General features: G+C 37.4%; 1 protein-coding gene across 1 annotated transcript; it reads left to right on the top strand.

Moving 5' to 3' along the window:
- Positions 1-19984: 19984 nt before the first annotated feature.
- Positions 19985-20383, top strand: LOC148023305 (phytolongin Phyl2.1-like). Its single transcript, XM_087695350.1, has one exon. It carries the CDS (start codon positions 19985-19987, stop codon positions 20381-20383), a length of 399 nt encoding a protein of 132 aa, XP_087551476.1.
- The last annotated feature ends 1196 nt before the right edge of the window (positions 20384-21579 follow it).

Here is a 21579-nt window from a genome sequence, read left to right as displayed (position 1 = left end):
CTTGGAGCAGCAAGAAACAGCCTACAGTTGCCTTGTCGAGCACAGAGGCTGAGTACAGGGGTGCGGCAATGGCTGCATGTGAGATAGCTTGGTTGCATAAGCTACTTTATGATATGCATTAGCCTACAGATGGGCCAGTTGTCATTTATTGTGACAACATGAGTAGTATACACTTGGCAAATAACCCAGTCTATCATGCTAGAACAAAGCAGATTGAGGTGCATTATCACTATGTGCTGGAGAGGGTTTCACTAGGTCTTATTAATCTAGTTTATGTCAGCAGAGAGGATCAGGTAGCTGACATATTCATGAAGGCATTGGGTGCAGAGAAGCTGCGCAAGTTCAGAGACCTGCTTGGTGTGCAGGAATTGGGATTGAGCTCGAGGGGGAGTGTTGAGATATCGAGCTCTGCTCGTGATATGCCAGGGTGACCGTTGTGCATTTATGTCACCGACTTGTTAGCTGCAGATGCGATGGTACACCACCCGTGAATAATAGCTAGATGACAGCTATCCTTATCTACTCTAGTTCGTGGCTCAGTTAGTATGCCACCTTAGTTAGTTGAGTTTGGTTTGAGACCCATATATAGGGTTCTTCTATTTCTCTATACGTGTGTTCTTTTTGGCTTACACAACTAAGAAGAGGAAAACTATTTTCAGCCTCCACTTGTGTGTGTATTCCCCCATTGTGCAAGTGAGAAAGCTACAAGTGAGACTCCTTCCTTCTCTCCCACAATCTTGACATACATATGCATCTCCAGAAGCATATACGAGCTCCAAACAATGAAGTAAAGCCTTTATAGGCCTATAGACAGTAGGTATACTACTATATACCGCAATGAACTAAAGTGTTTGAGCTCAGATCAAATGTCCAATGCTCAATACCAATGCCAAGGATGCCGGAGGAGCTAAGGAAAAAAGACCAAAGTGAGGTGGAGCTCACAGGGGCTAGAGGAGATGCCAAATGGGACCAGAAAGTGGGCAGCATTAGTAATAGGCACAATTCACGCTATTACTGCTACTCTTGTTGGTATATTTGATTATGTTAATGGGGGTGGGGAAGCACTTCAAAGTGCTCAATCAATCCTACTTGGGATCTGGAAGAAGCAGAAGATCAAATCTCACATCAAATGAAAGAAGCCATAGCTAAGAGCTAAAGATTTCAAGTCTAGACTGAAGTAAAGCTAAAGGGAAAAGCTCCTCAATGCCAGTGCAATGGCTCTAATACCAATTAAAGGAAGTGAACTTCTAATACCAATTAAAGGAAGTGAACTTGAAGTGGAAGCACGCAAGTAGAAGCAAGAGCTATGGAGAAAGGAGCAAGAGCAAGAGAGAGAAAGACACAAGATGTGGAAACTCCAAAAGTCACAAATGTATGATTGGCCTTCCCTTATTCAAATGTCACTAAAAGAATAAAGAATGAAGTGATAGTGATGTGCGCTTGCTACCTATAGTGTATAGGTGTGTGGGTATTGTTAGTGTAACTAATATAGGGGCGGCTAAGTCCCACATGTCATTGTCAATTAACAAGTTCATTTCCTCATGCATGGCGAGTGCATGGCATTTTCCCACTTCTTACAAGACACTTTCCATGAATTTGATCCAAATTTTATCATGTAGCCTTTATCCTCAAGTCAACATATTGAAATTAGATTAATTCTTAGATTTGATGCATGCCTCACTTATTCATCAACCACTTATCATTCATAACCTTACAAGAGCATTTTCCTTGCCAAAAATTGAACATTGTTTGTCATTACCAAGGTAAACTTGTCCAAAAGCACTTTTGATAAGATCTTTGAAATATATTTATGAAATGTTGCATGAAATGAAGCATCAAAGATTATTATACAAGATTAAATGTAGTCTAATGACAAAATCAAGGCATCTTGAAGTACATCACTTGAGATTACATTTGCTTCTTGGTTGTCACCCTAGTTGTCTTTTCCTTGCTTGTTCTTTGGAAATTTTACTTTGTCTTTAGGTGTTCTTACTTTCCACTATTCTAACACTCTAATCTTGGAGCCCCAAGAGGAACACCAAGAAAAAAATGAAACTAATATAAGAAAATCTATCTTGTCACACCAACAAGCTTGTTTTTCATGCTTCAATCAACCACGAGAAGAAAAAGAACACCATAAACAACAATTCTTTACGCATCATCATACAGTGAATCTCCCATGACTATATCACAATAAATCTTCAACATATTCATCATTTTCTTCATAGAAACTACCAAAGAACCAAAAGAATACAAAAGAATTCTCAACTTTGAATGGAATTCCTCACATAGTATTCATATTACATCATCTTCATAGTCTTCATGGTCTTTCTCTCAATCTCTCACATATAGACACAACATTTCTTCATAGAAATTGGCTATCTCTCAAACATTATCTCCCTCACATATGCTCTCTCTCAATAGTCCATGATAATAATAAAGAACCACTCTCAATGATCCTCTCTTGGTCATGGATACACCTCATCAAGAGGTATGTCTGATATGAAGAGTCACCAGAGCCACTACAGTGTCCCTTGAAAGCTCATCAGTACCACTATCACTTCAATCTTCACTTGAAGTCTTCTGTGAGGTGCCCGCCCATCGGCTTTCCAGGCACTCTTTTAGCGGTCTATCGAGAAACGAATCTAAGCGTCGCTGCTCGGCACTCCCAGGGAATGTTCCGAGTTTTGTCGCCTAGGGTTTCCCGAATCCGCCTCGCAACGGAACGTTCACGACCGAACCCACTAGGATCGACCTGAAATTCGGGTTCCTAGTTGTCAAGGTCTCCTATTAGCATTCTAGCATCGGGTTTTGGACATCCTACTTTACGCAGAGATACCCAACCCAAAGCAGATCTATGCCGCACTTGGTTCAAAGAGAATGGGAAACGAGAGGGATGCGTTGCTCAACCTCTCTGCCCATAAGGCATAGTCCCATTCCGATCCCCCTAAAACGGCATGAATCGGGTTCTAACCTATCAATACCTAAAGGTCGAATGACGATAAAAAACTTGTGAGAAGCCCCCCAGTTCTCTGGGACCACCCTGCCATAGGACGGACCCATCGGGGGTTCCGCCCACCCGCTTCCCTTAATAGCTTTAGTTTTCTAATTAGGTCCTACCACATTTATGTGTGACACTTAAAATCAGCTTCATTAATTAAGCCTTTTAGGGAACAAGGTTCGTTCGCGTAAATTATAGCACAGACACGAAAACAGAGCAAAGCAATCTATTGACAAACAAGATCAAACAAGTTCCTTAACTTATCTTCAAGTTAATCTTTGTCTCCCGCCCATACAAGAGAAATTATGTTTCGCTTCTGTCCAACAGAAGTATCCCTTCTGCCCTACAGAAGTAACTGGTCCAATTCACATGGCACCAAAACTCAATCCTTTATCTAGAATAGGATCTCCCAACATGCCCAGATGTTGGGGGCCACGGAGGTCTTCAACTCCATTCTTGACCTAGCAAGGGGTGTCCAGAGCTCCAACTGACCCACAAGCTGTCTAGGAGCGAAACATCATTCCTGTGGTTGGCCTTTTCACCACTCGACCTTCGGCCCATGAATCGAGCAGTGCCCTTTTCGGGTTAATACGCGGTGCGACCATGGAGGTGATCCACCCGTACAATATATCCTTCCTTAATTAAATCCTTTAGGAATCAAGCACAAACAAGGCATTCAACCTAATATCATTTTCTAAGAAAACATTCCTTTAATCCCATGGCGACTTGTCATCACAGACCCTTGCCATGCATTTATCATAAATCATAAGCACTTGGAATAATCATCCAAACAACAACTAACAACCAGTTGAATGTAAAAACATTTAGGATATTGTTTGATCAACCAACAAAACCAATTGCATTCTTTCCAAAACAATGCAAGAGTAGATGAAATAATATTTCCCATTGCATAATTGCTCTTTCCCTTGGGATCTAAGAGCAATATTATGCAAAAATGTTCTTAACACTTCCTTCCTTCGGCTAGGGTATATGTTAAGGGTTCAAACACTATTCATGATGTAAATTCTATAGGTCACTTACCTTGATTGATAATCCCAACCCTGGATTTGGATTGGCAAAAGTCATCGTTATCCAATGGATCTCAAGACATCCTAGTTTTAACCCTTATGATTAATTTCTTGTACTAGCTCTTAGTCAAGTCATGAGGCAATTAGAAAATTATCCTCATCTATCAAACATGTTATAGGCATAACGTGTAAATACTTAATAAGATAAGTGCGAGATGATCTCAAGTAATTAGACTCCAATAGACCGTGCATTGAGCTAGAATCTAGTTTTTCTTAATATTCGGGCTCTTAGGCTAGGTACCTTTGAAATATCTAACTTTCAACTAGTACTTTCTATTCTTGATTCTCAATGTCATATTCTTTTAGTAATTATGCTATTTATAACCCTTGACTATACCTTAATCTAGCACTTATATGCCCAATCTTTTAATGTCGCTCTTTTTTACGACTTTGCCATTCATAACGCTTGACTGATTCTTCCTTGTAATTGCTCTATTAGTAAATAAGTCATATGTAACTAGGTGCAATTATCTACCCTTGATATATGCACTTCGCAAACTCCATCTTCCGAATAGGTGAGATGAAATTTATCCTTTCCCATTACCTATACGTGTGCAATAGTATGGGGCCTAACGAGAATCAAAGCAAGCATCAATCAATTTGAAAATACATTACTTACGACCGGAACTGCAATTGGATTGACGGTGATGCCTTTGCCCAAAGCCTGGTTGCTGGTTGCAGGATTGTCATCCGCACGCGACATTCTTCGCTTGGAGGCCATCGTCCGTAGGTAGACTCAAGAGATTAAGGAGGTAGAATAGATTCAAGATGGGAGAGCGTAAGAGAATATGGTTAATTCGAGGATCGAGATAGAGGGAATTGAGCTAATTCTCTTCCTCGCAGCCTCTCGGGGTGACTCTTCTCTCTCTCTCTCTCTCTCTCAAGCTCTCTTTCAAGCTCTTCCTCACAATATCTTGGAGGGGTACCCTTCTCTCTACTTCTCTCTCGCAGCCTCTCGGGATCTCCTTATGCTTCTTATGCCTCTCCCATGCCTCATATTTATAGTGAATTAGAGAAGAGGGCTTGTGGTTGAGAAGTAGAGCTCTTTATGGAGGGGGATCTTGGAAAGATCAGTGATCTGATGCTCAGATCATAAATCTGATGGTTCCATTGGCTCCGAAAGGGGGGTAAAACTCCAAGACACTTGGTTAGAAAGCTCTCGGTTCACTCCTTCTTCTTTTCTCTGTTCGAAGTGCTATCTACTGCTTGTAAACTGCGATCGCGGCGCGCGCGATTTCGCCAGTCACTTTTCTTTATTTTTCTTTTTATAAAATCTTCAAACTAACTAAAATATCACTTGTCTTTTCTTTTAAATGACATCTAGTTCCATATCGTTTTTTTTTTAAGGATAATATCCTAAAATATCTAAAATATACTAGCTTTGCCCAAAATCTAATGTTTTGGGATCTTCCAAACTATACACATGAACTTAGTGATTAATATAATTCATAAGTCTCGTTCACGTTGTAATTTACGTGAAGGGTAGCTACGGTCTTTGCCAATTCGAGAAAAATATTAAATTTACCACTCTTGATTTTTCTAAATAAAATATTTTAAATTAAATAAAAATTATCAATAATTAATGTTAGTTAGTTTTTACCTTAGTTAGTCTTTAGTTAGTAATCTTACTAACTTATTAATTGACTAACTAACTTACGAACCAACCAACTAACTTTTATTGTGCGGAGATATTACATCTTCAATAGCTGCTTCTTTGAGATATTAAGAGCCTCCATTCTTATCTTTCCAAGATTTGAAACATCCACAAGCTAAACATCCATCAAATAGAATACTCACAGAAATATACAAAAGACAACAGAAGGCATGTAGAAGTTCAATAGTGCACTACAGAAGGTCTACAGAAGGCATAAAAACCATATAACTCAAATCAAGACCAACTCAACCCATCAAAAAACATCCAATATATTTCTAGTCATTCTTCAAACCACTCATTCACAAACATAACCTCTCAAAAAGAAAGAAAACAGATCAAGACAGAGGCAAAAACAAACCTATTAGAATCAAACAAACATACAATAGAACCTAACAAAATCATAACTCAATCAAAAACCATCATGAGCTTCTCAAATTCATACAACCTAGCCCAAACACTCCAAAACACTTCAAAACCATCCAAAATTCAATCAATCATACCTTGAATCGATAAAAAAACACCAAAAATTCAACAAAAAAGCTAAAAATTGAGTCATTTCAACCCTCAACATATATCCCCAAACTTAGCTAAGGGAGCATCTTCGCGACCTTGAAAAAAGAGAATAAAAGCTCTAAAATAACCACCTATAACCGTCTACTCTAACTCAAACAAATCCACCACTCTAACCAATAACTTGTGTCTATCAAATAATTCTGACAAAAGGAAAACATCTTTATCCATTAACTCATCCTAAAAAGATTAAAGAATAACAAATTGGTAAAGGATATAAAAGGTTTCTTCTTCTTCCCATTTGTTGATAATAAATGAGTGAAGATATTGATGGACCTAAAATGGATCAATGATTATAAGCTTCAAAGAAGGATGTGTCAAAAAGGATTATGTAGAAATATGGGCTAAAAGATCCTTGTGTAGTTGATGAGAATTTGGTAAGTGTGTAGAGGCTTTTAATTGTCAATGATTCAAGGCAACTGAATCTATCATTAGATGCTAAGAAACTTCAAGGCAGTCAGCATATTGGATGAATAAGCTTGGAAAATCTAATCTATCCTTATCTCTAGATGTCAAACATTAAAAAAACTTGCAAAATAATATCCCCTACATGCCAAGACAGATCATCATCCTCTAGAATCATAAGATCACCTCGAATATACATGCAAGACATCAGCATGGTGTTAGGTGTAATTGAGCCCTCAAATACCATCCTAGCCACTTTCACAATTTTATCAGAGGACCAAGTACCACTCCATCCATACTCTAGAGGACACAAATCCATAGTGGACAACTTCATATAAAAGACTAGCTTTTGTTGTTGATAATGCACAAAAAAGGAGTGATCTATTGGGATATATTTCATAAATTTCTTAAAATAGATCCACTAAAGTTCCATTCCAGATTGTAACCTCTCCACCTTGGCTTGAAATAGCGAGCATAGCATTGCACTACACTAGAGAATAACTAAGTCTATAGCTATCAAAGAAGGCACTGGGATATACTAGGACTTGGTGGAACAAAGCGTGATTGAGCCAACTGTTCTTTCAACTCCTTGATCTTGGTATCCTGACCATCAATTGTGGAGTTTGCTGACTATAACTCTACTATCTATGCAGCAATTAAAGCTTTAAACTCTTGGTTTTCATTAAAAATAGTATCTCTTTCCTCCGTAATAGAAGCTACATGTGTTTTTGCTTTAGTTAATTAGGTTTACAAAGAGGATATCTCCAATTTCTGGACTTTAAACAATTTAGGCTACTAATCCATTTGTTTAAATAGATTAGATAGGGTGTCTTTAGTAGAAGCAAGCTTTGTAGTGGCCTTGCATAACTCCTTCTTGGACTTATGCATCTCCTCATAAAAAGAAGAATATGACTACTGAATACATGCAGTAACTCATATCTCTATGGAGCTTTGAATATCCTTACACAAGAAAGGAATGGCATCTTGTGCTACCAGGTAGTGTAGAGAAGGAACTGATATTTCTATATTGCCATCTCTGTGTGTCCAAAACAAATTTGTAAATGTAAGGCATGCAAGAAGAGCACTTTCTAATATGGCAAGGAGGACTAACACTAGAGGAATTAGAACTATAATAGTTTCAACCACACACTTGAAGTGCTTTCTTTGATTCACCAGAGGAGGAGGAGAATCATTATCTACATGGATGGGTTCAAGATCTTCCATAGAAGGAGGATGAACCATTAGAGGATTTTCAAGAGGTGGTGGAATTTCTTTGGCAGGGACAGAGTATGTCAAAAAAGCATACAAATACAACCCATAGATGATATTAGTCACACTAATCCTAGTAACCTTGATAAAATGTTGATTCATTTTTGTACAAAGGTATAAACTCCAGTCAATGACCATGTCTTTAAGCACCGTTCTCTAGAGGCAGTGAACAACTCCTTGGATAGGTAGTTGGATGAAGTCAACTTCTCTATAGTAAAGAAGAGACAAAGCCTTCCCCAAGCCTCTGGGTGTCATCATAATAGTGATATCTCGAATAGAACCAATCTGCTTGCTATAAGAGGATAAGAACTCATCACACAAAGTAGGATCATTTGGAATCAATGGCAATGAAAGAGCCATAAAATTGGAAAGGCTGGCCTTAATAATAATCCTTGATTTCAACATGGAGAATAGTCTCTACAAACAGAGGAACATATTGGACAGGTTGAGGTACCATTCAAATGATAACAAAACACACACACCACACAAACAAAAAAAATGCGTGCAAAATAGTAGAACAAAAATAGATAAGAGATCAATAAAGTATCAACTTATACACAAGACCATTGACCACCCCAAGCAAGCTACATCCTACAAAAATTTTGACATGACCTACCCACTCATGTGACCGAAAGCTTTGTGATATGCAACACATAGGCACCCTGAAAACTCCATATCAAGCAATAGGAAAGAAACAAAGCATACATATCATACCCCCAACTACAACATCATGACCATCACAATACCAAAAACTAGAGAAACAACAACACATGAACACTATTGAACCAAGACTAAACTGATGGTATCGACATTGACTGACTAATAGACAGTGTCACCCACACTCCCATGTAGCGCATTTATTGAATTAGTGATCAATGAGAAGTGATTGGATTCAAATATAATTTTCTATGGATTTTTAAAAATTATTGCCAATGGATGGTTTTGTTATTAGGTGATAAATCTTAGAAAAAGAAAATTATAATTTTTTAATCCATTAAAATTTATTAATTATACACAATGCATTAAACGTTGCCCGAACTTTGATCTCGACCATGAGGGTTTCTAAGTGCAAATTCATTCTTAAAAATTATTGTATGTATAGCATTTTTTTTAACTAGCACGTGCATGAGTGACAACTAGTTCCTTTTATTACAAATTAAAAATGTGTATGTATAGCACACGAAGCGTGTGCAATGTGAATGATGGGTTTATTTTATTTGTGTGTATTAGGTGTAGAGACAACTCGAAAAGGTGATCAATTGGATTCATTTTATAATTAAATATGATTTTTCATGTACGAAAAAAAGAAAAAACTTGATACATGCAGGTTGTGTGTATTCACCCTAATCTGAATGTACATACTAAAAATCAACGGCCACATCCTCAAACAAAAATCAAAAGGCAAGCCAACAATTTACAAATTTGAAGTCATGGAAAAACAAAACAAAAGCATAGCATGTTTTGGTCTTTATGTTTGGTTTTTTTAATGGATTTTTTAAACATTTTGTTGGGATTTATTTGGATTTTGTTTCTTGTGTGTGTGTGTGTGTGTGTGTGTGTGTAGTTATATATATAGTTTTTTCTAAAGTAAAATTATAAAATAAGCCAGTGGGTGGACTAAACATCAATACAAGGATTAGAATTTTGAATGGGATGTTTCTAAATTTTTTTCATAATTTTTTGCAATTTGTTTAACTAGTTTTTGAATTTTTGAGAATTTAAAATGTAAATTTTAAGTGTTTATTAATTTTTTTTAAATCGCTTTTTTTTTTCAATTTTCAAATGATATTGGCTATCTCAAAAATTTTAGGTATTTTTGGATTTTTTTTTTATTTTATTTGATTTTTATGTGTTTTTATTTAATTTTTTTCATTTTTTATTTTCTTTTTTGCTAAATTTGAATTTTTTAAGAGTGGGAAGGCAAGTACCTAGATCTACTACACTACACTACGTTTGAAAAAACCATAGGCACGTCCTGACACATGAATGGCAGCACAAAACTAGGTGCACACCAAAACCACAAAAATCCATGTGCGACTAACAACATACAACGATCATGCAAAAATAGGTCACGCACGAAAAATGGGCAACACAGGAATAGGGGTCAACAAGGGGTGTGGCTATGAGTGTAGGTTTGGGGGATCGGGTGGGATTGAGTGGTAGAGAGTGTTAGCAGCTGTGTGGGAAGGGGTAACCTACAGGGGGGACTCACAGGGAAGGGGGGAGGGGGTTTGCGCACTAGGGGCAAATATGGATGTGGGAGGCACGAATGAGGCATCGGGGGGGGGGGGACAACATGGTGACAATGCCAGTGGCAGTGAGGTGCATTCACATAGAAAAAAACAGCACGAATGTGTAAGAAAACACTATCAAAAAGTAATAATAAGAAATCTGTCCCACCAGAACAAGAGGCAAGAAAAAGGAAAGTGGCTAGTTTGATGAGCCGTAGAGGGCTATCCGGTAAAAACATGGTTTTGATGAGAAGAGAGGATGTTTTCATGGAAAATTAGTAAAAACACATAAGGAAAATACCCGCAAATACGTAAAAATTAATAAAAGTCAATCTGCACATCAAAATGACAAAATCTAAAAAGAAAAAATGTCTTAAAAGAATATTAAATTAGCCTCTTATTTATTTGTTGTAATTTATTTTAATTATCTAAGTTTTTTTAATTTATATATAATTATTTTTAATTTAATGATAATTAGGTAAGCTACACTTAATTTTTATCTTTATATTTTTTAGTTTTGATATTTTAGCATACTCTTTTACTATCAATTTTAATGTTTATTTGAATTTTAACATTAATTAAGAATTAATGAATGTAGATGCGAACTTTAAGGCTAATCTATTCGTTTATTTAATTTCTTTTAAGAATTTCCAAAATAAAAGTAGTACACATGAGCTACCTCGATCGCAGTATTTTCGGAATTAGGGACGAAGGAGGGGCCTATAACTTCTATGCTCTTTTGTGAAGCCATTGTGGTTGAAAGCAAATGCTCAAATAGCACTGCACGAGCGGTCGTTAATCTTCTTTGCATTGTCTCTCTTTTTCTCCCTCTTCACCTCTCGCTCACACAATCTCTCTTCCTCGCTCTCTTTCTCTTGCTTTAAGGCTAAACCCTTCTCTTCCACGCCCTCTCTTTGAAAAGTCCACCCGAATAGGTGGAAGGAAGGAGGAGGAAGGAAAGAGGGGATTGTGTATCCAAACGCCCCCATCTAGGGGGAGGCCCCCTTCCCCCTAAAGCCTTAAGCTTTATAACTTTTCTTTTCCTCTCTCTCTCTCTCTCTCTCTCTCTCCCCTAAATTTTTCCTCAAATTTTTTTTAAAATAAAGCTAAAACTATAGAATTATGAAAATTTCATTTAAAAATTAAAATTAATATAATAAAAATTATTTCAATATTAAATTAAACTAAAATATTTATCAATTTCATATAAAATAAGTTAAATCTAAGAAAGTTGAAATAATGTGAGAAAAATTATTAGTTTTAGGGGGGGCTTTCCTCTTCCCTTAAGCCTTTTGATAAATTTTTCTTGGCTTTTCTATTTTTATCTCCTCATTTTTCTTTATTTTTAATTTTTTCCTTAAAATTTTTGAAAAAATGTTAAATTTTAGATAATTAAAGAATTTTACTTTAAAAACTCAATTAGGTTTAAAAAAAATCAATATTTTGAAAGTAAAAATTTTATGGAATTAGAATTAATGTAAAAATAAGATTAACTTAATTTAATTTATTTTTAAAAAAATAAAAGTAAGTTAAATCTAAGAGATATTAACTAAATGAATAATTAAAAACTAAATGAATAATTTAAGAGATATTTAAAAATATAATAAAAATTTTAAGAATAAAAAAGTAATAATAATTTTGAATAAATGAAGAAATTAATAAATAGTTGAGATAGATTTTAGAGATAAATAAAAAATAAAAATATATTGGAAATTTTTAAGAAATTTATCATAATTATGAGAAAATCAAAATAAATTAGAATAATTAAAAATAATATTGAGATAAATAAGATCAAAGTAAATTAATCAGAGAAAAATAGTATTAAATAATTTTTTAATGAATAAATTAATAATATAGTAGAATAAATTAAATTATGCATGTGTGTGAGTATTTTACATAGGAATGTACATACAAGGTCATATATGTTTATTAGGAAAAAATTTGGGTATGTTAGATTGTCTTCTCCTTAAAATTATTGGGATATCCTTATCTCGTGAGAAACTCAAGGTGATCCCTTTGAAGGATGGATTTCTCTATCTAGGTTGCATCTCCTTCTAAAAAATCCTTCCATTGAATTAGATATTCCCGTAAAATGAAGTTTCTTGACGGATTTTCTTTTATTTCTAATATTCTCTTAGGCTGGATCTCAAGGATTCCTTGAGTCGGCATAACAATTTGTTCATCATCAAGGACATGATCATATGCTTGCATGAAATGCATTATGAAAATGAGGAGGCATGGCTAACTTGTAAGCATGTGTCCCAAAGCATTTTATGATTTTATATGGTCCAGAATATCTCAGACTAAGCTTTTTGAAATTTTGAAGAGATAATGCACTCTTCTTGTGATAAACCCTAAGAAGATCTCCTTCATTGAAGATTCGGTTTGTCCTCTTAGGGTCCATAAAGGCCTTCTACCAATCCTAGGTTGCTGCCTTTATGTCTTGAAAGATTTCCTTAACATGCTCTTGTATATCATGTAGCATCCTTTTAGAGGCTTCAACCTTCATAGTAGGGTTGGAAAAATTGAGAGGTGATAGGCACTCTTATCCATATAATGCTTGGAATGGCGTCATCTTGATGCTTTGCTCTAGTATGAAGCATTATAGATGTATTCCACCAATGAAAGATATTCAAACCACCTTTTGGCTCATTGCTACAATATGCTCTTAAAATATCCCCCAATATGTGATTGACTCTTTTTGTTTGCCCATTTGTTTGGGTATGATAGGCCATGCTAAAACATAGCTAGGTTCTAATGGCATGAAAGAGACTAGTCCAAATTGTGGAGGTGAAAAGGATGTCACAATTGCTAATGATTCTTTTTGAGAACCCATGTAATTGGAATATCTTCTTTATAAATATCTTAATGATATTCTAAGCTTATGAGTTTTTTTGGCATGGATATCGTGAGATACTTTGGTTAGAATATCCACAATCACTAGGATGGAATCATACCCTCCTTGCACAATGGATAGACCCACTATAAAATCCATGTTAATATGCTCCTGTTTCATTTGGGGAATATCAAAAAGATGCAATTTTCTAGGTAGTTTGATCCTTTTGGCCTTGGCTAGTAGCTCAAACATTGGGTGACATGTCTAAGAATCAGTCTCCATTCCTACCTAGAAGTAGCTCCTTCTTATTACATTTAGGATATTTGAATACATCCTAGACACTAGGTTGCCATGCGCTTCCTGTAAGATCTTCTTTTTCAAGATTTCCTATGTCATCATTTATGCCGACACTCTTATTGTAGAGAAGAGTCTTCAAGATTGCAAGCCTATTTCTACACCTATGGAGACAAGTTTCAAATTGAGCCTTCAAGGGATCAAAGATTGCATCGATGCATTTATTTATGAGCAAGTATTAGACTCTTGATTTATGTATGCATTATGAGACCTAACATCCAATTTGTAGTCTCATAGATGAGCATGTTTATGTATAGGACAAGCACCCAGCATTGATAGACAATGGAAGTTTGAAGCTTTTCATAGAGCTTTGGCCTTACTCCCCTTTATGCACTGATCATAGTTGATTGGGCTTGGTTCTTCCCTCTACATGAGTGCTATTATGCTTCATCACTTCACTCTAAGGGGGAATTTGTTACCATAATTTTGTAATTGTGTATATGAACATACTTAAAACTACCATGGAACATTTTCCCTCACTAGGAGGTTCAAATTTACATGTATGGAGAACCAAGAGAGTAACATTCCATAGCCCACCATTACACATTCTAAGCAACACCACTTAGATCCCATGGAACACATTGGCTTGGTTAGATTCCTTCCAAGTCTACCTTGTGAAGGAATTGACTAGCTCCATCCATGAGGATCAACCTAAGGTTTGTTGTAGCCCAAGTAAGGTTGCCTACTGGCCATCTGGTGTGGAGTTAAGAGAGCCACTTGTGTGATCAATCAAAGCTCGAAGTGGGCAAGCACCACACTTGATTCAATGAGAGTGAGAAATGAGAGGAAGTAGAACATTGACCTTGCTACCCATAAGGCAAAGTCTCACTATGGCCCCCTAAAATAGTACTATGCCGATTCTGGGACATGGACCTGGGATTGTGATCTATAGGACACTCCCATCAGGGGATCGGGGTCTAGCAGCTTCCCTCACATACACCCAAGGCATTCTTTAGTTATTTAATTACGTGGTATAGTTAGTATTGAGAATACTTACCATCAATTTCATTAATTTAACACATTGAGCATTGGTTGTTTCAAGTAATTTATCCCATTAACATGAAGACAATTGAATATAGTCCTTTTAAAACATTAATAGAGAATACAATCTTACTTTTTTACCATTGTTCATAACCATATCCATATTTTCCCCACATTAGGCACAAAATCCATCCCACACTAGGCATCCACCATCATATGTATCTCCCATTCTACAAATTTCTAGGTTGCTTCTTTCCTCTTGGTGATAGCTTTAAGTTTTCTAGAGCTTAGTTGTAGAGTCACACTAGCAAGTTTAGTTTACCCTTTAGTTCATAGCTTCATGAGTTGTGATCATACCTTGTGAGATATCATATTATTTTAGGAAAGACATGTCCCTTGGGGCTTTAATCCTTAACTCTAATTCCTTTATGAAGAATCGTAAAGGTCCCTCCCTACCCTAAGACATTTCCTCATATCAAGGTAGGATCTTGAGTAGGGCATCTTTACCAAAAGAGAAAACATTGTTAAGGGCTCATCTTTAGTGTGGCAAGGTATCCCCTTCTAGTTGAAACAATACCAAATCTACATGGAATCTTGAGCAAGAATTCTAGTTCCCTTATTGTAAATTAACAACATGCATGTGATATGACAATCACAAGGATAATGGTGCTCTTAACCAATTGAACGAGTTCTATAAGCCAACCCTTGACCATGCCTTTAAATGAATGTTTAGTGTCCTTTTCAAGATGTGACCCTTTAGCCTATTCCTTTGGTCAAACAATAACTATTTTCCACTTTCAAAGAAAACACATGTCTATGCACTATTATCATTTACAATTACAAGAGGGCTTATTATGCGAGAAGGAACCTAGAAGGTTCTTGGTGCAGTTATTTAGGGAAGCTTTCATTGTAATGCACTTGCACTCAATCACTCACTCGACATAGTAGAGAAAGGTAACATGATATATGAGAACAATGTATACTCTTGTATTACTCGATGAAATAAAATGTATAACATAGGCACATCCCAAGACTACATCCTCATGACACTGCACAAGTGAGGGGTTCACAACTAGGTATACGAAATTGCACATAGAGTGGGAACCAAGCAGAGCTCAAAGGCACTACTACTCCCTATATAGGTTTGTTTGCATGTAATGCTAAGAAATAGCTACAAAGCCCCAAAATGGGGAAGGGAGAGAGGGGACCTCACACTTACCCCTTCCTTGAAAGACCTTGAAGTCCCTTACAAGCTATTGGGCACACAATTCACTTATTATAATGCTTTGTTAACCTAGTACAAGCTACTTCTAAGAAAAGATACATTTCTTCATAGTCTTATTACAATGTAAGGGCTAAATATACATTGGAAGTATTGTTGGTCTTCTCCTTGAGCTTGGTAGAAAAGGCCTCTTTGCCAAATTCTCGAGCCTCTACTTCTAAAATCCAAGTGGCTTTTTTAAGAGGGCACCCTTTCCACTTGGAAAGGTACTTGGGGTAGTGGAATGTACCACCTCCATCGGGTATTTGGGAAGAACCTACATAGAAGGCATGCATGGAAGGCATTGTGCACACAGATGCTTTCCAACAAGTCTAGCTTGTAGGTGACATCATTTAGAACTTGGGTGATTTGGTATCCTACTCATACACTCCTTCATAAGGTCAAAAGTTGCTTGTTGGTCATTCCCTCACATAAAATCTCCTTCTCCCTTGGTAAGCTTAGATAATGGGGTCTTGACCGTGCTATGATATTTCATAAACCTTCTATAGAATATTGTGAAGCCTATAAGTTCCCCAACTTCTCAGATTGTTTATAATATTGGTTGCTTCTTCATTGCTTCTACTTTCTTTGGGTTACTTTGATTCCTTCCTCGCCTACAATAAACCCTGAGAATTTTAACTCCTTTATTACAAACTCACTCTTCTTTGGCTTGACACATAATTTGTGATGTCTCAATTCCTCAAATACCATCTTTAAATGTTCTTGTGCTCCTTTAAGGTTTTGTTATAGGCTAACAAATCATCCATATAAATGAGGATGCATACATCTATCTTTGGCCTGAATACTCCATCCATCAACCCACAAAAGATTCCTGACCCATTATTAAGCCCGAGTCCTAGGATAGCCATTCAAAGCTTCCATATCTAGTGCAAAATGCCGTCTTTGGGATGCCTTCTTCAGCTATGTGGATTTGGTGGTAGCTTGACCAAAGATCCGATTAAAATATTTGGCTCTGTGAAGTCTATCTAACAAGTCATCCATTAGGGGCATGGGTGTTTTTTCTTTATGGTGATCTTGTTGAGTGCCCTATAGTCTATGCATAGCCTAAGTCCTCCATCCTTCTTCTTGACGAACAACACTAGGGCTCCAAATGGTGACTTGCCTGGCTATATGAAACCTTGCTCTTCCAACTCATGCAATTGCTTATTCAATTCCATCAACTTGGTGTGTTTCATTTAGTCTCACATGGTGGAATAGGCCCTAGGATTAGCTTGATTGAATGAATCCTAGGGTCTGTTCCACTACCCTCTCTTTGGAATAGATCTTAGAAGTAACCTCTCCTTGGGGGTAATCCTTTTGGTAGTTCTAGGGGCATCACATTTGCATATTCCTTGAGCACTTTCTCTACTTTTTTGTTGCCTACTTTTAGTTTTGCTACTTTGGTTGACACTCTCCATGAGTCTTACCATACATCGGTACAACATATCCCCCTACTTCATAGACTTCTCCACATGTTTGGTGTTGCATGTCATGATGTGAGGCCTAATACTTGTGACAAGTTCTTGGGTTGACTGAGTAGGAGCTGTTGCATTATTGGTGTCAGAGAGAGAACCAGGGAGAGAGAAAGAGGAGAGAGAAGACTGCAGAGGAGAGAGAAATACTACAGGAAGTGAGAGAATAAGAGTGATGAGGAGAGAGAAAGACTAGATCTAGAGAGAGAAAGACAAGAAAGAAGGGGAAGCCATAGAAGCTGTGAGCAAGAAGGGAGAGAAAGATTGTAATTGTATTAATGTGTCAAAAAGATGTGTAAAATTACATATCCTCTCCTTTTATACCAATGTCAGTGTGACATGGCATAATATCAATATTATTTACACTAATTCCTTATTCTCATCTTCTTACAATCCATCCCCACTCAAGATAAAGTTTTTGTTCTCAAAAACAAATATTGGACTTATTGGTATAGCCAAGTAGGAGCTATAGAGTACTACTCTGTACAGCATTACAAGTGGTAAAAGAAAAGATTACCTAATATTCAATAATAGTACTAATCTATAGAGGGTCAAAATCAGCCTGTAGCCACCCGGATCAAAAGGGTAAGTTGTATCGTTGCCATGCATTGGATCAACTTTCATAAGATCGAAGTCAAATACTGCTGGAAGCATGATCATCATGATGGTACTCACTAACGAAGTCACCATTGCATGATGATCATCCAAATCCACATGATGTCCATGATCTGCCTTCTTGAACTGAACTTCTTGTTGTGGACTCATACCAAAATGGTCTTCAACAAGATGTTCTCCATCATTTGCATCATAATATTCAAATACCAAGAATATTTTGGCAGACTTTGCCCTACATGTGGCTTGGTGATTACAAGATAGTGGCTTAGCACATCGATAGCATAAGCCCGCAGCATGCAGTTCCCATATCGTATCACTGGTAAGGTGTCTAACGCGTTTAGCCTTAGATAGCAATTTACACACCTGCTCATCACCATTGGTCAGCTCTATAATAGTTTTGACATGTTGCTCATAGTCATCTTGCTGCTCATGTATAACAGATGGCTGTCCATGCTCATCATGTACAACAGATGGCTGTCCATACTCATGACCATATTGCTCATGCTGTCCATACTACATATGGTGATAATAGCCCTGCTGCACATCAGAGGGACAGTTTGGTTGAGCATATGCATTTGCTTCCACCGATGTTTGCTGCTCACATACATAAGCATGCTGCCTTTGATCATTGATCCCACAGTATTGGTCATAATCACTTGCTTGCTGTTGATCAAAGCTAGAAGTGTACTGATAAGCATAACCATTTCTGTCACATCCATAAGAACTAGGTTGGTCAACCAAGAGGGCTTCACAAGTATAATCATAACTATTTTGCTGAAGAGATGGATGCTCATAAGCATAAGCATGTTGACCATAATAGCCATTTTGCTGCCAAGGCTCAATGGAATGATACTCATCAGCATATACATGTTGGCCATAAGCATAAGCATTTGATTCAGGGCCATAAGCATAAGCATGTTGACCATAATAGCCATTTTGCTGCCAAGGCTCAATGGAATGATACTCATCAGCATATACATGTTGGCCATAAGCATAAGCATTTGATTCAGGTCTTGCTGTTTTTTCCATAACCGCCTTCATAAGAGCAATACACTGATCAGTCAAAACTCCAAGTTTGTCAATTCTAGCTTGTGTTTGAAGCCAACCTTGTTCACTAGGACTGGAGCTATTGATCTCAGTTGTTGCCATTGCAGTCAAGTTGAAGAAATATGTTGTTCCTTGAAAAATATAAGTCCAAATAAGGTGTATGATAGCTTGACTCGAAGGTTAGGATGTCTAGTATCAAGTAGAAATCCTAGTTTGAATCTAGGAGTAGCAATACCCCTCTCTATTTAAGAATTTCTAGAACTATCCACAGTGAACTGCTAGTGAACTGCCGGTACTAAATAGGCTCTAGCTCGAGAAATATATGTCCAAATGAGGCGTTTGATGGCTCCACTTGAAGCTTATGATGTCTAGTATCAATTCCAGTTGTTCCTTTGTCGTTAGAATGATGCTACTAATTTCTGTAGCAACTTTCCCGAATCTGTCCCTGTTTGGACTGCACCCTATTTTGTCCCTGTTCCAAGTATTTTGAGTACTTCTTATCCAACTTGAGTCAATACCCAATACCTATACACTCAAATGAGTAGGAGAGAGCATTCCATAAATATGGCATTACAAGATTGCATCCCCAAAGCATCATACCCTTGAGAATGCTCCATCGGTCTTCCATAGGCAAAAGGTTGATGACGAGGAGTCAAGTGGCACAAGATTCTTCAAATAGATCATTGCTGAGCCTTCAAGAAATGGTTCAAGCTCTTCAATGTTGGGGAAGAACCTTCAAATGTTGTCGGTCACTGATGCTAAGAACATTCAGGAAGTGTTGAAGAGAAAAAGCCCCATGAAATTCTTCAAAATTTTTGAACAATTTTAGTGATGTCCAAAACTATCAATCCTAGAGTTTCAGATATCATTGATGATGCTAATGCAATGTATGAATCTAGATCTCCAGTGAGCCAGGAGACAATCAAATCTTCTCTGAAGCATGGGAAACTGCCATTGGTTGCATTGTCGATAGATGACAATCGAGCTATTGATGCGATATGAAGCCTTGCGTCTCTCAGATAACAGATAGTGTTAACTGTCTTATTGCATTCACAAACAGCAGATTTAATCAGGATGTCAGTTTGAATTTTACGATTCAGAAGGTTAACCAGGTAAGAGGCAAATACTGAATGTGTAAGAGAGAAGATTAATCAGGAGAAAGCCATTACAGCCTCCTAAGCAGTGACAAGAATCCTGTTCATGGCTGCAGATTTGCAGCAGAATTTGGTTTCTTATGCTGCTGTTGCTAATGGCAACGCAATCATGGCAGAGTATGCAGATGGAGACCCCGAATCATCATGCATAGTTTTAAAATGCTTGCAACATTTGCCTCCCCTGCATAGTAGGTTAAGCTATACGACCTGTAACCGCATATTTATCTGCCTAATTGAAGGCCTCTTCATCTATTGTGCAATTGTTGATGAGGCTCTTAGCAAGACCAAAGCATTCATGTTCTTGGAGCATGTCAAGGATGCATTCAAGGTGCTTCTGCAGCAACAAGGCTCTGACAGAGTGCTTCTGCAACAACAAGGCTCTGACAGAGTGAACCCTCTCTTACATGGCATATGCACCTTGTTTGGTGAACCAAAAGGCTACTGAAGCTTTAGCTTGTCCTGCTGAGAAACTTTCTATCATCCATGCGACAAAATTTTGGCAGTCTCTACAGCAGTATGGGAATGAATCGATGGTTCAGGGCTGAACCACTAAAGCGTGAGCCTTCAGGTTCTGGCTCAATGCATGTACCTAAAGCTTTCAATAGAGTTGTCTGGGGTCCGCTCAAGCACCATGGTGCTTCTTCTTCAAACACCCCTTCAATAAAGGACGAATGTGAGTCTGGCAGGTCTCAAGTTTCCAGCAATTGCGCATTCCTGCTTCTTCTTCAAACTCCCCACTGCTCAAGTTCCTCCTCCACTTGTCAGAGAGAGAACCAGGGAGAGAGAAAGAGGAGAGAGAATACTGCAAAGGAGAGAGAAAGACTGCAGAAAGAGAGAGAATAAGAGTGACGAGGAGAGAGAAAGACTAGATTTAGAGAGAGAAAGACAAGAAAGAAGGGGAAGCCATAGAAGCTGTGAGCAAGAAGGGAGAGAAAGTCTGTAATTGTATTAATGTATCAAAAAGATGTGTAAAATTACATATCCTCTCCTTTTATACCAATGTCAGTGTGACATGGCATAATAATTACACTAATTCCTTATTCTCATCTTCTTACAATTGGGTCCTAACTTTGTGGTTTGGCAAGAGGCTTCTAGTTTATTTTCCTTCATTTGCACTTTGATCATTGATCTATTTGGGAGTTGCATTCTCTCACATGGAACTTGTACTCCTTCTCCTGGCATATCTAATAACACCTCATTGACTCATTTCCTAAACATTGCAATAACATACTTGTCATATCCATAGGTATCACTAGGAAGTTAAGCTTGGCCTTTGATTTTTTTACTTCCAGTTTAACTACAATATATTTTTTTCACTTCTTTTGCTTCTCCTTGTGCAAAGGTCACTGTTAATCCTTTTCATGCCTTGGTCAATCTCGTTCCATGCTTTGTTGCACACTCTAGAGTGATAAATTTATGAGTTGCTCTTGTATCCACCATGATTTCTTAATCTTTCTCACTTACTCTTCCCTTCAAATATAGGTGATGCACTGCTACTACTCATGCCACCATGCATTGGGGGTGTGCACTCATTGTTTCCACTCTTGGATGATCTTGATTCTCCTTGCTCCCATTTGGAATCTCTTGAATGTATGGGGGTTGCAGTTCATCTCCTCCATATGCACTCATAGCTACTACACT

This window comes from Lygodium microphyllum, chromosome 16 (assembly GCF_053477565.2).
Source record: "Lygodium microphyllum isolate KBCC chromosome 16, Lygodium_microphyllum_v1.1.10, whole genome shotgun sequence".
Classification (NCBI taxonomy): Eukaryota; Viridiplantae; Streptophyta; class Polypodiopsida; order Schizaeales; family Lygodiaceae; genus Lygodium; species Lygodium microphyllum.
This window is presented reverse-complemented; position numbering and strand designations above follow the sequence as displayed.

What these genes read in the sequence shown, in the direction of transcription:
- LOC148023305 (XM_087695350.1), top strand. Translation starts at nt 19,985, where the DNA reads ATGGCTGCAGATTTGCAGCAGAATTTGGTTTCTTATGCTGCTGTTGCT.